Source organism: Trachinotus anak, unplaced genomic scaffold (assembly GCF_046630095.1).
Source record: "Trachinotus anak isolate AG129_WGS33_773 ecotype Australia unplaced genomic scaffold, CSIRO_AGI_Tana_v1 ptg000025l, whole genome shotgun sequence".
NCBI classification, from domain to species: domain Eukaryota; kingdom Metazoa; phylum Chordata; class Actinopteri; order Carangiformes; family Carangidae; genus Trachinotus; species Trachinotus anak.
Genome location: NW_027273876.1, coordinates 14,823,431 through 14,839,560, shown reverse-complemented (window position 1 = coordinate 14,839,560; position 16,130 = coordinate 14,823,431). Strand labels below are relative to the sequence as shown.

At 40.9% G+C, this 16,130-nt stretch overlaps 2 protein-coding genes across 6 annotated transcripts in view; one reads left to right on the top strand and one right to left on the bottom strand.

Annotated features, from left to right (window-relative positions):
- Positions 1-12,832, bottom strand: part of grid2ipb (glutamate receptor, ionotropic, delta 2 (Grid2) interacting protein, b) — a 37,453-nt gene extending 24,621 nt beyond the window's left edge. For 2 of the 5 annotated variants that reach the window (XM_071463155.1, XM_071463157.1), the window contains exons 1-5: positions 12,692-12,832; positions 11,220-11,368; positions 7,380-7,633; positions 6,891-7,220; positions 6,178-6,362 (exon numbers count right to left, since the gene is read on the bottom strand). In XM_071463155.1, coding sequence (XP_071319256.1) covers positions 6,178-6,362; positions 6,891-7,220; positions 7,380-7,625 — 761 coding nt within the window. In that variant the 5' untranslated portion in view covers positions 7,626-7,633; positions 11,220-11,368; positions 12,692-12,832. Of the gene's footprint in view, positions 1-6,177; positions 6,363-6,890; positions 7,221-7,379; positions 7,634-11,219; positions 11,369-12,691 lie in introns of those variants that run through there. The other 3 variants (XM_071463156.1, XM_071463159.1, XM_071463158.1) reach the window with 2 other exon arrangements.
- On the top strand, positions 12,744-15,159 carry zdhhc4 (zinc finger DHHC-type palmitoyltransferase 4). Its single transcript, XM_071463165.1, has 6 exons — positions 12,744-12,880; positions 13,011-13,084; positions 13,161-13,339; positions 14,026-14,151; positions 14,409-14,653; positions 14,749-15,159. Exons 1-6 carry the CDS (start codon positions 12,758-12,760, stop codon positions 15,046-15,048), a joined length of 1,047 nt encoding a protein of 348 aa, XP_071319266.1. The 5' UTR covers positions 12,744-12,757; the 3' UTR covers positions 15,049-15,159.
- The last annotated feature ends 971 nt before the right edge of the window (positions 15,160-16,130 follow it).

Genomic DNA, 16,130 nt, shown 5'->3' with positions numbered 1-16,130 from the left:
GTTATAGATACTATGGTCAAGTGAAGTATCCTTATTGTAACTATTAAAACAATGAGACATAATACAAAAGAAAAACTAAACAAAAAACTAAAATAGTGCGAATAATAAACAAAGGTTATGAATAAATATATGATAAAAATCTCGGTTTAAAGAGCAGATTATAACATGCAGGGTTTATTAGGATCTGTAATAAAAGCAGCTACAACGTTGCAGTTGAGCTGAATCAGGTCCACTACTACACACTGAAGATGAGCACACACAGTAGTTTGCAAAATTCTTCATTCCAGATGGATTGCATGAAAAAGTTTAATATTTCAAACCTAAAAGGTAAAAACAATCTGACATTTGTGTGTCCCCCCAGTGGCAGTATAAATGAACAACAGTGCACGCTGCTACCCACTTCACAGGAGCTCTCTGTTCAGCACCACAACAACACAAGACAAAAGACCAGCAATTCAGCAGTCTGTTATTTTTCACAAGTTTCCCACGTCTCCTTCTTGAATTATATATTGTACGTGATTTTTAATGGCTCACAGCAAGTCCTGTTTACAGCGATGTGAATAAAGCAGCCAATTAAATACTAGTAAAATGTGTAAAGACACAAAGATCAGTGTAGTCGTTGTGTGGAGTACTGCCAAGCCTGTCATCAAGGTTATCTCATATTTAGCTTGAGCTGTCCTTTTTTTTTTTTTGAGACAATTTTAACACAGAGCCTGTGTAACAAACAGAACAGGCAGTGTGGAGTTTGAAAGATCCGGGCATTCAGGTGGGGAGTGTTTTATGAAAACGCTATCAAGATACATGATGGGACGTGTAGGATCCCAAGCTTTTGGGGTGTCAGCCGGGATTGGCTCCAGCCTCCCCCACAACCCTTAAAGGCTAAGTATGTATGGCTACTGAATGAAAATGAAATGATCCATACTAGAGGCTAAGAGTCAGGATGTCTTGGCCTCTACTACCACAGACCATTTGTCAGCATTACTAATAGATGTGGCTGGATGTAGTCAGAAGTGTGCTGTGCTGCACCTGCGATCACACCTAACCATGACGTCACAGTGACAGGACACACCTGAGAGTACAGGTGTACATCACTGCAACAATCTGGGAGGTTAAACGACTGAAGGTGAGCATGAAGCCAGATTTTCAGCAGGTTTGACTTCACTTTTTAAGTAGGACAATTAGACTTTCTGTTTTTCTTAATTTTTACCCCTTGTGTGAAAAATGCACAATTGCATTTCCAAAGGTGTCTTATCTTGACTCAACATTCCATGTTTAGCAGCAGAGTTCATCATTTGAAAGATGCTATAATGGCATAAAAATCTACACATAGCGTCTTTAGGTTACCGGCAGTCCTAATACATACAGTATTTATTGAACTGTCTTTGCTATGACTTGTTTTAGCGAAGCTAAACGGTGGGTGTCTCTTTTTTTGGGACAAATCTTTTCAGTAAAAGATATAGGCCACATATTCTTAGCCTGCTGTCACCGTCTCTGCAGATTGTGATCAGGTTTGAGGTGTACTTGCATCTGACTGCAGTCTGCGACAGTGTTGACTGAGCACAGACTATCAGCTACGACGAGCAAACTCCAGAGATATAAATAAATGTTCTGTAGTGATGTAGGTGTAGCAGCCCACACAGTCCCTCTGTTTGCTATCCGCGCTTCCCTGCTATTTGCCGTCTATTCATATCACAGCACTAATTCGTCTCTGTCTCTCACACACATTCAGCACCCGTCTGTGCAAGGATGTGTGTGTGTGTGTGTGTGTGTGTGTGTATGTGTGTGTGTGGCTGCGGCTATAAGAATTATGCTTTTATAAATGCAGATGTTGATCCACCTCAGATTGAACAGCCATCTGTTGAAACAGCCACCTCATCACAAAAAAAGTTTTCCGCATCAACTCTTGGAAACTAAATGAGTGCTCTGATTTGACCTCATTTATAAGGAACAGAGATCTATAATTATCTGAAGGAGGGTTGTGGAGGAGGAAGCAAGCAGGGAGGAAGGGACAGATTTCTCAAAAGGGAGGAATGACAAGCAGAAAACTACGAAGAGGAGACCTCATTTCATTTCAAGTGTCCAGATGTGGCTCCAACGCAGGTAAGTGAGTCTTAACTGTGCGCTTTGTTGCTACGTCTAAACACATGCAGATGTGATGTAACAGTGTGTGTCCTTGAAAATGATGGAAGCCGTGTGGTGGAGGACTCCTCCTTACATGATCTTTTTTCTGCCCTCCTTCTGACAAAAATGTGAAAAAGGTGAACCACAGTGGTGGGTCACACATTTAGGGATAAACCCTGTGGAATTATAAAAGAATAATATAATGAGTGGGTTGCTGGTCTGTGTCCAGGATGTTTACAGACTGTGGTAGTGAAAAATGTCAGCCACATCTGATCCACAGTGCAGACATGTACACACTGGGTTAATGACGTTAAGAATATGTGTGATCAAAGTGTGGCCATGGTCATAAAAGGGATCCTGGTAACAAAAATAAATAAACAGAGGACAAGCAGAGAAAACAATGGGAAATATATAATAATATGTTACATAACATACAGTATGCAGAGCTCCAGGTTCAGGCAGGACTGAAGATTTCATACACACATATATATATATATATATATATATATATATATATATATATATATATATATACATACACACACACACATATATGTATGCGCACATACTTATCGCATGTACATGCCTACACTTTATTCACGCCTCATATATTAAATCTATTTGATGACTATTAATGTATTAATTAATGTAAATAATTAATGGTTTAACTGATGATGGTGCAACACGGTTTAGTTCTATAAAATTACACAGATCTGTGTGATAGTTTCCCCGAAAAGCCTGAATCTTGAGATCCACTGAGAATCAGTTCAACCAGCTGGAAGCTGGACCAATCACCAAACCTGAATGGAGCTGGTCTTTCAGTGGTTTCTGCTCATGATCCTGCAATATAAATCCACATCTACATGTGAGTCATCGAGGTGTCACTAGTGCAGTTGAAGAGTGATCCTGGCTTCTCAGACAGTTTCATTTGAACAGTTTCTATAAACCTAAGGAGGAGAAACTCTACAGTATTTCACATGAAAACGTCAAAGATTAAAGACAAGTCTGGAAAATGAACGTAATTTTGTTTTCTTATTATTTCCTATATCGATCTCAGTCCAACATCTTTTTATCTTGAACAAGCTCTGACTCTTTGACTATCAACTCCCAAACCAAAAACACAACATTTCAGTTTTCAACTGGATCTTAAAATTTTTAATTTTAAGATCCAGAGATTTCATCTTGTTTTTATTCATTTTAATGATCCATTATGACATTTGTTCTTCCTCCAGTCTGAACAAGGTGCTAAGTTAGTCCTTTGCTGTCACATAAAGCAGCTTCCCATTCTTTCTAAAGATAAATGGCTTGTGTTTATATTGATGGAAATAGGCTAGATATGAATGCACTGTCTTTATTCTCTGTTTGTGTTCATCGCCAACTTTAATAAAAATAGCTTTAAGGTACTTGGGAGCCACTGATGTTTTTCATGTTGTGTAGTGTAGCAGCTTCAAACTGACTCTGGCTACTGGCTCCTGCAGTTAAGATTAAACACCATCATTATCAACGCTATCGAAAAAGGAAGCTTTCTGCACAGCATGTGTTGTGGAGCAGATCTAGAGGAGCGAGCCGTTAGGACCAACCATTATCAAACCATGATCACTCTTATTCTTATCTTAGGCACTACTACCACCACAGTAGGAAACAGTTAAATGGTTTGGATTACTAGTTAGAGCTGTAAATGACTGATTTAGCCAGGTAAGTACATCTGCTTTTAAACATCTAATGTTACGTATGTGCAACAGAAAAACCTAAAATTCCTGCTATAGACACACACAGACTCAGGATAATACAGGAAGATAAAGTTTAAAAGGAATATTTATGTAACCTGGAAGTCAACATGATGCTCAAAAGCATGCACAACACAAACACATACACACAGACCTCCACCCTCCCAAACACGTGTCATGAGATTACATCCTAAAAGCAGAGCATCACTCATCCTAATGACTTCGGTCACTTAGAGACAGGCACAGCAGCAGGTCTATGTATTGTTAACTGTTTCAACAAGGAGCGTCCATCCATCTGAGTGTGGTCACATCACATCAAACTGCATGAATATGCCGTCTAGTGTTCACTGGAATTAATAAATCAGAGACTTAAAGCTCTGCAGTAAATTGCCTTGAAGAGATCTTAGCAAACAGCTGGGGAATAGACAAAAATCAAAGCTGAAAACATTGTATCAAACATCAGCAGCAGCCATCACCATGTCCTGTGTCAGACTGCATTTAATATTCACTCACCTCCCACTTCACATAGAAAGATTACACTGAAGGCACAGCTGCAAGACTTAAAGAAGCTTGTTTTAATTCCCTCAAAAGTAAACAACCAACCACAGCCACATTTCAAGAAACCTCCATTGGAAAAGGATAAAAAGATGTACTCACCCCAGACAATTCATTGTTTTAGCTGTCAGCCATAGCTCAAAATAAAACCAAGCACGAGTTGCACCATCTATGGTTGTGGTGATCAGAATAGCAGACACACCTACTGCTACAGAGCTCCTTGGCTGAGGAGGATAAAAGACATGGTGGGACCTTGGTGCAAGCAGGAGGCGGCCTTTACCAAGTGTCAGGGGTAACGGTCGCCATGCAGAGAGAGCTGGGAAGTGCCTGAGCTCTCAGCACAATAGTAAGAAAATCCATCAGACCAACAACACAAACCCCCTCAGAGAGAGAGAGAGATGGAGAGAGAGAAGAGGTAAGGGAGTTGTGAGATGAGTGGGGGATGGAAAAACTACAGAGAGATGGCTTCAGTGTTATTACTGGTGCTCAGGCAAATAGGAGTGTCCTTCATTACACAAATACCAATGAGGAGTTCTCAGCCGACCGTGTTGTGAATTATTCATGACCAATTATAGACAGAAAAATCCTGTTGCCTCACATCATTTCAGGTAGGGATACGATGCAACTACCTCAACACTGAGCCCGTGCTGCTGCTGGAAACCCTTCTTACAGTATATTAATATCAACAAACAGAGCTGAAAGTGGTGTAGTAGTAGTGGTGGAAGCCAGTGTAGTAAGACAATAAAAGGTTCGATTGGCTCAACTTGTGGAGAAAGTGCAATCTGTGGACAAACTGTGCAGGGATTTAGAGGTAGGCAGGGATGCTGCTCATGTTGGCACATGGACAACCAGGTAATTCTGGCTTGTCTGAATGGTTTTTCACATTCAGTTACCTGGCGTTATTCCATCTCATGGACACACACTTCAACACACCATCAAAAAAACCTGTTGGGTGTGGATCCAGTTTTTTTTGTTTTTTTTTTAATGAACAGCAGATACAGAGCAGCATGGCCGCCAGCACTGAAAGATGTTTCCATGAAGCGAGCACTCAACTAAATCTGTCTGTGGCTCATCATCACAGACACCTCCATGCTGTGAATTCAGTTCACGTTGCCAATTCTTGTTTACTGCTGAATTCTCTAAGCTTGGGTCCCTCCAAGTCAGTTTAGTCTCTCAGTTTCACTAACACTGATGATGAGACTTTAAGCGACTTGAAGGGTCACTGGGGATTTACCCCGGGCACCAGATGGGGCCCACCTAAACCTAAAGTGAAGCTTTATAATGGCTGGCAGGGGGCGGGACCCCCTCTAATCTACCCTGTGACAGAATGAGCAACAGGAAAAGCCTGTTTATGTGGTTATTATGACTTAAATCCCTGCAGATTACTTTACTTTTCACTGGGAATTGAAAATGACAAGTGCGTGGGATATAAAACCAAGAGAGGGTTTAATAACTAAACAACGGTGGAAGTTTCACAGTAGCACAAACTGCAATACTGACATGTGATAAGTGTCTGCCAACCAGACACAAACCAGGATGTCTTGGTTACATTGCATGTGTATCAGAATGGATGTGTATGGATAATACATGATGTCGTCAGTAATTGGCCACATTGTCAGTATTAACACACTGTTTCTACTGCTGGACTAAAACGACTGGTTTCCACTGAACTTGCAGCCATGTTTCAAATACTATCTCTATTTTCTACCATCAGTTTATTCTATACCACCTTAGATAATACATTGTAATGGGAGATGAGACCTCTGGCTCTTACCTGATGTTGGAGATGAGCTGTCGATGCTTGTCAGTGGTGAGTATCTCTGGCAGGACGGAGGCCAACCACTCAACTCTCTTCTCTGCTGCATACTGCTTCAGCACCGTGAAGAGTTTCTCTTTCACTTCAGGTTCATCGCCTAAAATCTGGTCAACCTGATCGAGATTGAACTGTGATGTCACAAGCTGGGAGTAGAGGACAAGATGCTGTTTGAGGACTAGATTGTTACCATAACAACACTTGTGGGCCTCTATTTGCTTTTTCTCGCACAATAAAATATAAAAGGCTTTCACCGGTGCATAGGATGAAATTCCACACATATATCTGTTGGATGTTAAAGGATTATTATTACTACAGCATTTTCATTTTTTTTAAGTGGCTGAAAACAATTTTTCTATTATTTAAGTATTTCTCTGTATTATTAAATATTACGGTCTGTATAAGTAATAATAACCAAAAGTAATAACAATAAATGATAAATAATAAGTAATAAAACTTAAAGCTAAAGAAAAACATTCTTAGGTATCATTTATTTAGACCTTAACACACAAAACTCATCTAATCTACTTCATCAGGACTGTGTGGGCTTGGTTTGATCAGATTTGACTGACAGTAGCATTTCCACAGCAATAATTCAAGGGCCTTTAAACTCAACTGGACCAGGTTAAGGACTTAACCTGGACTCAGCTGTGAGTGTGTGTATTTCAAAGTACCTTCCTGTTGAACTCCAGAGCTTTATGTTTACGGTCCAGTCTTGCCCCCTCTCCTCCCATCTGACTGTCCTCTATACTGATGCTGTGTTTCTGCCTCGGGCCGAGGCACAGCACCCCAAGCCGGAGCGTCCTCCCCTGGGAGGCCTTGATCAGCGCCGCGGCCGTCTCGTGCTGCCTGACGGGGATGCCGTTGACCTCCATGACGTAATCCCCGGCCCTCAGACCTGCGCGGCCGGCTGGAGAGCAGGGCGAGCAGTCCTCCACCAGCAGGGGGCAGTCTCCCACGATGGTGAACCCAAAGCGACCATCTGGACCTGGTATGATGTCCATCTGAAACATGAGAAAAAACTTGATTTAAGAATTTGCCTCAGTGTTTGACCACAGGATGTAACCCTGAACACCGGATCTACAGGTTACCGTACTATATCATGCAACTCCACAGGCATCAACCTCCATATGCACTATTACTGTGATCAAGAGCTGAAAGACCTGCTGTATGCGGGACACCACTCCGATACTGGGAGGGATGTTCTTCTGAGTCTGGGCGATTGCAATGACGGCTTGCGGACCCAGCGTCGACACATTGTGGCCCTCGATCTCCAGTACCTGGTCCCCAGCCTGCAACCCCGCCAGGTGGGCGCTGCTGCCTTCCTCCACAGACAGGATGTAGCTGGGTCCATTCCCTCCGAGCTGGAAGCCAAAATCCTCAGGCCAGCCCTGGTTGGATGTCGGCATGCTGAGGACTTACGTGAGGAGAGGAAAAGATAGAAAAGGTAGAGGTAGGAGAGAAAAAGGATGTAAGACACACACACACAGTCAAACACACCTACCCACAGTGGCCAATGCATCCATGTCTACCGACATTGCAAGTACACGCTTAGATCAAACAATCCTGTGCAGGTTTTAAAAGAGATTCAATCTGACGCAGTTGCTCCCTGTCTCCTTTCTCCTGCCGTCTCCCGTGTCTCAAGTTGTACTATCGTGAACAGCGCTGTAACCCTCTACCCTGAGCCATGACACACTCAGCGGTCCCTGACCTGGTTCACAAACTCCATAGCAGCCAATCAAATTAAGGCATCACAGAGATTGTGACCTTAATTAGCTTGAGAGACAAAAGTTCCTCCAGAAAATTTTTTTTACTCAGCGCACATGCAGGTCTTGCCTGTTGAACGGTAATTAGGCAGCAAAGTAAGAGAGCACACCACTGACTGCCCTGATGAGTTTTAAACAGGGAAGAGATAGAAAACAGAATTAAACAACAAACAAATAAGACAAAATGGCAAAGATAACAACACTTAAAGGACTAATTTTGGATTGAAATTTTTAAAAGGTGAATGAATGAACCCACATTTGACCATTTTTAAAAAACATCTCTCTAATATGATAAATACAGAATTACGAAAATTGACATGTTGGCTTTTGCTTAATATAATCTACTATAAACCCTCTAGCTCAGCTGGAGGCTAATGATGTGCTCCACAGCCTCCAGAGCCACAGCACAGCAGGATCCACACATTAGACAAAACTGGTAAAAGACTTACAGAAATCTTTAGATGGATACCGAGAGCCCCGTTTGCTCTGCCGAAAAGAGTATCTGCCTTTTTTGTTTTGCAAAAATTTCTTCATCTTGAATGTCAAATAGCAGGTGGCCTGCTAGCAGGCTAATATCCAATCTGTCCTCTTAAATATAATGTAAAAAATAATAATTAAAAAAAAAAAAAAACCTCCCCCCTGACCACCCCACAACCCAAAGTCAAACAGAAAGCGTGATAAACTCAAAATATAGCCCCATTCATCCACCCTGAAACCACAGCAGCCTCCTCATGAGCAAGGGGTGAGTGTGCATGAAAAGCCAGTGCAGTCTCTTTGTGAGTGTGTCAAGGAGTTAGTCCTGCGTCTCATCCCTGATTCATCCTAGGGCCAGTCTGCTTGCACAGTGTTAATCAGAAAACTGGGACGCGTACACCCGCGCACCTCGGCTCCTTAATAATTCTCTCTCCAAAAAGGGTATTGTGAGGCCTCATTTTTCTATAAATACACCAATGTGTCTTTTTCCTTCTCCTCCTCTCTTGGCTAGGTGGCTCTCCGAGGGACCGCTCCTGGCCCAGAATCACTCTGCGTCGATGCAAGAAAGCCTGATGAGTACTAATTGGAGCGTCTGCTTGCCTGGAATTCTGCGTGTCCGCGTGTGTGAGCACACTGAAATGTTCAGTCCATTGAGAAGGAGCAGGGGCAATTTAAGACTTTAGCCTGTAGGATTAGCAGGATTATGATCTGAATCTTCAGCTCTCCTCTAGCCCCTTGTCATTAATACTGAAGGAACACATGCTCCATGGGCAACATGCATACGTTGGGAAATGTACTATCAGGTGCTAAGTCAAACTGTATGACAAAACACTGCAGTGTCAAGACACAGTCTGTATCTGAGTTTAGGTCAAAGTTGGAGTGAATTTACACAATGCAAGCTTTTGACTGATAGTACAGAACCGGTGAAATAGTCCGATAATCTTAAATCCACTATATGTGGAATTCTTTATTTAACTGTATCGTCTTTCAAATGATCCTGATGCCACAGGTTTACCTGTAGAATAGTGAGACAGTTGCAGTGAAAATTGGTGCAGTCTCTCTGTCATGCTCAGCCCATTCATTTTGTGTCATCTGATCCAATCGGTGGGCTGGTGTGGGCTGGCCTGCACTGCTGTCTGCCACGGTATCTTTTTTTTTTTTTTTTTTTTGATAACAGCTTTTTTCACATCATGCAAATAGCAGCTATGTTCTATTTTTTATTTTATAGACAAACAGAAAGATTCATACATTTAGATAATAATCAGCAGATTAATCAATAATAATAATTTAATGAAATTACTCGTTTCAGCTCTGATTATAACCAGCTGATGGCTTAAACAGGTCAGAGCCATCTTATCCTCACATTATCCCGTGACAATAAAATGACAACGTATTTTTGTGCTGAAACAATCAGTCAATTAATTAATACGTTTAATGACATAAAATTGATCAATATCAATGACAAACATTTGCTGGTCTCAGCTTCTCAAATGGAAAAATTTGCTACTTTCCTGCTTTTTATATATTAATGTCTTGGTGTTTTCGTCACACAAAATAAGCGATTTGAAGACATCTCCTTAACCTCTTAGTTTCTTGTGTGCTAGTAGAAGTCAAACAACATGTGCTTTTATTTTACAAATATCTTTTTAACTGTGTGGGTATGTGCAGGTAAAGGTTTTTCACAGCTGGTTGACAGGTGTTATTAAAAACATTCACGGTGCCTCTGTTATGTTAAGGTGCCCAGTGAGCCAGGACAGTGCGACAGTGAGCCAGCAGGCACAAAACCAAGACCCTGAACCTGAAGTACCTTAATGTAATTCATTAATAATTCATTTCTTTATCCACACCTGTGCTTTTCTTCAGTGAAAAAGGCTTATTGAGCTCGACTGACACTGACCATCTGAGTTTGCTCTGCCCAACTTCAACCTGAGCGGATCTATTCAGTGTCAAATGAAAACACCTGTGTGGGTGTGCAGAGCAGCAACATAAAAGAATACAACTGACTAGTACAAAATACACCAGAAAAAAAAAATTCAATTACACTAACAGTAATATTACTTCATATTATTGATTGGGCACCCCAGATACTCTTATTACCTGATATTAAGTCATTAGTAGGTGTGTCAATAACCCACTGCAGTTAACACATTGCAGACAAAACACTAAAATGAGAATCCATTCGAGCTGGAGAGAAAGTACTGGGGAAGCCTGCAGGTGGGCCTATTGGAGTGTGAACTGTCATTAGTGGCAAGGCACACAGTAAGGAACAGGCAGTCCAGTACTAAATGAATAATTAAACCAAATGGATTATATCTGCAAACACACACTGTTTACTTCAATCAAGTTCTCCTCTTACGCTACAGCCAAGGCAGTCAACTCGTGTATGACAACATGATGAGAAAAGTGACATTTCACAGGTGACCGAGTCTAATAAAACCATCCAGTGAGTACATCTGTAATGCATTCCTCTTCATAGAAATCATTTTTACATTTGAGCATATCTACATTATACTTTACATGTGTTTTTATCTTCAGAAACCAAGGACCTGAAAGGATTTATCTTTAAGATGAGCAAAACTGGCACTTTATTAGTCATAAGTGCGGTTAAAAATATTTAAAAAGACTTTTCAACTCCAAAATATAACTGCAGATACGTTCAACGCATTGTGAGCAATTACCTATCAAATATAAGAAACATTTAAAATGACCAACACAGCAAAGCAGCACATCAAGTGTGCAACAGCACAACCACACATCCCTTACCTTTTTAAACAGCATCCATAGATGTGCACACACAGCTCCTGAGTAATGCTCCCCTCTCCAGCACTGTGAGCTGTAATATGAGCGTTGGGCCATGTCCGCAACCAGATCCAACAGGTGTCTTGTGATGTCTTGTTGCATTGTGTGGAGCACTGGATGGCAGCAACAGAGAGAAAACAATACTAAGTAACCCTGAGTTAGTTATATATGTAGGCAATAGAGTCAAACGTCTTAATTCTGCCGTCTTCTTAAGCTGTGTGATTTGGAGTCTTATACTGATGAAAGAATGTGCACATTGCCAGTGGTGGAACGTAAATAAGTACATTTACATAAGTACTGTGCTTAAGTATAATTTTGAGGCACTGTTACGTTACTTGAGTATTTCTATTTTCTGATACTTGTACATTTCGTAGGCAAATGCTGTACTTTTTTACTCTACTTTATCTGACAGCTTTGGTCACTGGTTACTTTACAAATCATGAAGCTTTGTTATCAAACTATCCAACAAGATGTAAAAGTACAGCTGAAGATGAATCAATTAACTGATGAACATTCATTATTTGATAACTATTTTGATTTTGATTATTTTCTCAATATTTTCAGATTTCTTTGCCAGCCAAACGTTTTTATAAATCAATACATTAAACAAGAAAATAATCAGCAGATGCCACACATCCAGCTGCAACATTAAAATGCTGCTTACACATGAATGTGTACATAATAATAATGTAATAATATAATATATAATAGTATAACACACACAGCTAGGAAGGAATTTATCTGCTTGTAATGCAGTATTTTTTACAAGGGGGTATAAGCACTTTCACTTAAGTAAAGGGTGTGGATAATATTTCCACCACTGCTTTTATATATAAAATGAATCCAGATAAAGGCTTAAGTGCATCACATAATGATAAAACACACAGGAGACTGGAAAACTTAGCCTGTGATAGTATAGTTTAGCTTTTGAAAAAGATGCAGAACTGCCTAAGTCTGGATTTTATTAACAATATGTTACACATCAGCATGGAGCCCACCTTGCGGCAACACCATCAGCTTCAGCAGGTCAGCTATTAGCTTGGAAGTTAGCTACATCGATGCTAAGGAACTAGCAGTGTTTACGGAACATGAGGATGGACCAAAAGTGAAGGTGGTGGCCATAGCGAAAACCAAACCAGCTATGCTGACGTGAGAAAAAACCCCACTAAAAGGCAGCCATGTGTATCTAGACTAGGAGGTAAGGGAGAAATTCATTATTTAACGGCGTTAAAGAATCGATATGCAGGCTTGCTAACGTTGGGTACTAACGCAGGTTAGCATGCTAACGTAAACTCATCTGAGTCGGTTTCTAAGGACGTGCCACTCTTACTAGAAGACACACTCTGCCTTATTCCTAAAAGTCTTTCCCATGTTTGACTAAAAATAAACAATAACTTCACAGTAACATGACTATAGTGCTTGGTTGGGTTTGCTACCTGTTGGTGGTGAGTTTGTGGTATAAACACCTGTTGTTTTGTCTCTGTGAAGCCGCCAGGTGAGACATGGATTTCCTCACTCTGTTTGCTATCTACGTCGTGGTGGTGCTGACATGCATAGTCCTAGTCTGCAAATACTCGGGCCAGCAGCAAACTCCCTTTAGCATACTGTTCAACTCCGTCGTAAAGGTAAGAGAGACGAGCCTTAAAACGAAGTTACTTCTATAAACTGACACTTAGCGGCGCTGTTGCACTAAAATCTTGAAGTACAACGAACCATTGCCGCAGAGGTTAGAGCTGTTGCTTATCATCTTCACAGGTAGTTGCTCCAATTACACCAAAATGGCTCCAGAGGTTTTCACAGTGGACCTTGCACAGCCTGTTTCACCAAAGGTTTGTAGTAAATAATGTAAATTTGTGTTAAACAATTCTGCAGCCTTCAGTCTGTGTCATCTGCTTCTAACCGCAGGAACAACATGTTCATCTATCTGCACATCCTTCTGGAGTGCGCTGTGTATGCAGAGTTCACCTACGAGGTGTTTGGCTTCTGCAGGGAGATGGACACCACTCTGATCAGCCTGTCTGTGCCTTACATCCTGCTAGCCATCAAGACCTTCTTCTTCTACCTCTGCATCAAGAGAGATCCAGGTTAATTTTATATGAGCTGCAGTATATTCAAGCATGTGTGTAAGGCAGAAGAAGTGCAACTGACACACTAACCTTAACTCTTCTCAACATGACAGATTTATTCTTTGTCAGTGTGCTGCCACATTATTTAGTCTTATGTCTAATAACTAGGAGGTTAGTAATTAATACATCAGCCATGCACATCAGTAATTTCATTTTGTCATCTGGAGGCTAAACTATTTTTGGTGATCAACTGACATGCTACACAGCATCACCCTTGGTGCAGTAAAATGAGCAAAAATAAAACGTCCTCATGTGGGTCCATGTCTTGGGAAAACCAGATGCAGCTGCTGTGCTAATTTTCACTCTTCTCTTAATTTCCTCCTGTCACGAAACCCTGCTTAGATGCACTGTTTTGTCCTTTTATCGTTTACATTGTTTCTGTTTAGGTACTTGAATTTTCTGCTTTTGTTTACCTGCTGACTCCAACATTTATTTCTCATATATAATGTCCCAGAGGATCATTCACTGTTCATTCTATCTCGTCTGAAAGAGTGATAGTTCTCTACCTCACTGGTTTTAAGGCCTAATTTAGCTTATTTTAGCTGAGAATAGCCGGAGCAAATCACAGAGACGTTAGTTCTGGACAGAATTATTACACTGCAGTCATTTTCCTCATTTCTCTCCTCTAACTTTCCATCGACCAGGCACAGTGACAAAGAAGAAAGTCGCTGGGCAGCTGCACATCTACCCGTATGACAGGAGATTGTTTCACCCAGGAGTCTCCTGTCAGACCTGCCAGCTTGTCAAACCAGCTCGCTCCAAACATTGCAGTGAGTACTTTGTTATAGATACCGTTGTATCTGCTGTTCTTATCCCTCAGGGTTTGATAGTTAAATTAATACTTGTCCTGTTGTTGGCTCCTCTACCTTTACAAAACATGTTACTGGCATTGCATCATCGTTTAACATAAAACATGTCATGTTGGTGTTGTCAAAATCAGAGTGTATTATATCACTTTCTGTGTTAAGGTCAAAAGGAAGAAGAAATATAATTTAGTGCTGACTGTAAACACCCATCTGTATTTCAGGAGTCTGCAACAGGTGTGTCCAGCGTTTCGACCACCACTGCATCTGGGTGAACAACTGTATTGGAGCTCAGAACACACGTTACTTCTTGCTTTACCTCTTCAGCGTCTGTGCCATGGCAGGCGACATCGCCCTACTAACAGCAGACATGCTGCTTCATGCCGTACTGCGTTCAGGACTTTTGGGGGCCAGTTATATAGATGATTATGGCGAGCAGCAGCCGGCAGGGCCTCTGTTTATCATACAGGTGAGACCCAGTACTGCTAACCTCTTTCTATACATACACTGCAGCCATGTTTACTTCAGAGTGAAATAATTTTCCTTTATCCTCTGTCCTTCCAGCATCTGTTCCTGACCTTCCCCCGAATCGTCTTCATGTTGGGTTTTCTGGTTTTTGTCTTCTTCCTGCTGGCGGGTTATGCCCTGTTCCATTCCTACCTGGCTCTTGTCAACCAGACCTCTAATGAGTGGTACAAAAGTCGAGGTTATGTTTGTCAGCACTGTCACCCAACCACGACAGCAGACCATCTCTGTAGCCCAGCGCCAGACCACTCTAAAAGATACTACTACAGCCGAGGGCTTCTCAGAAACCTGGGAGAGATTTTCTTCCCTCCACAACCTGTTCAGAAAAAGGACAACTGAAAAAGATACTGACACTTGTGTTGTTAAACTGCATTTACTGTACATCCCCTTGGATTTACTGTCCCTCCGTACCTCCGTCTGACTGGAGAAATAAAGTTTACATGAATGATTTCTGGATGGATTCTGGTGCCTATCTCCCACAAGAATGTCATGAAAAGGTTTACAACCACGTGCATCAAACTCAAAAGCAATTTTTATATAATTTTTTTCTCCCATGGATGTCATTAATTTGAGCATAAATGCTTCCAGAGCTGGTGCAAATGACAATAGGTTCACAGTCTTTAAGGTGTAATGTCTTTCTTTCTGTCTGTCTTTCATACTTTAGGTGTTACAGTTTTTTTTTCTGTTGGGTAAAGTTCAACTGTGTAGGTGAGAAGAGATTTGAACAAATTGGTAATTTAATGGAAATATTTTAATAATCTTAATTATTTGTGTCAGAGAAATTCAATAGTGTGAAAAAACATGTCATCGAACAACAGAGCCCAGAAGCAAGAATGGATGTTGCATTCATATACTATGATATAAAGCTGTTTTTCTTTGTTTTGTTTGTAAAGACATATGACAACCATGGTTTAATGCAAATCACAGGGTGTTCAGCTTTTATTAGCAGGTCGTAGTAAAGGTGGCATGTGGCAGAATATACCTGTTACACATCAGATGCCCTGGCCAGAAATGGACCTAGTTTGTGCTTTTCGTGTATTATTACATTCGAGTCACAAGGCCATTCGAGTTAGAAGGACATTCACATTACTCAACTGCTGACAGTATTTCCAGTGTCCTCAGTGTCCAACTGATGCACAGACGAAAGGATTTTTTTCTTGACTCAGTCAAATCCAGGTCCAGGTAGCTGGAAATTACACATACTTGCTTGTTTTGTAAAACAAGAAAGTATTAATGTTGTTCTATTAAAAAAATATTAGATATTGGAAAGAAACATCATATACCAATATAAGATAATACAGATTTAAATTTTAGCTCATGTTGTACAAATTGAGCAATCTCTAGCTACGGTGGACACCTGGTTACCTAATGCATTGTATATAATTGAAAGGTCCATGGTTTGATTACCTGGCTGGGGAATC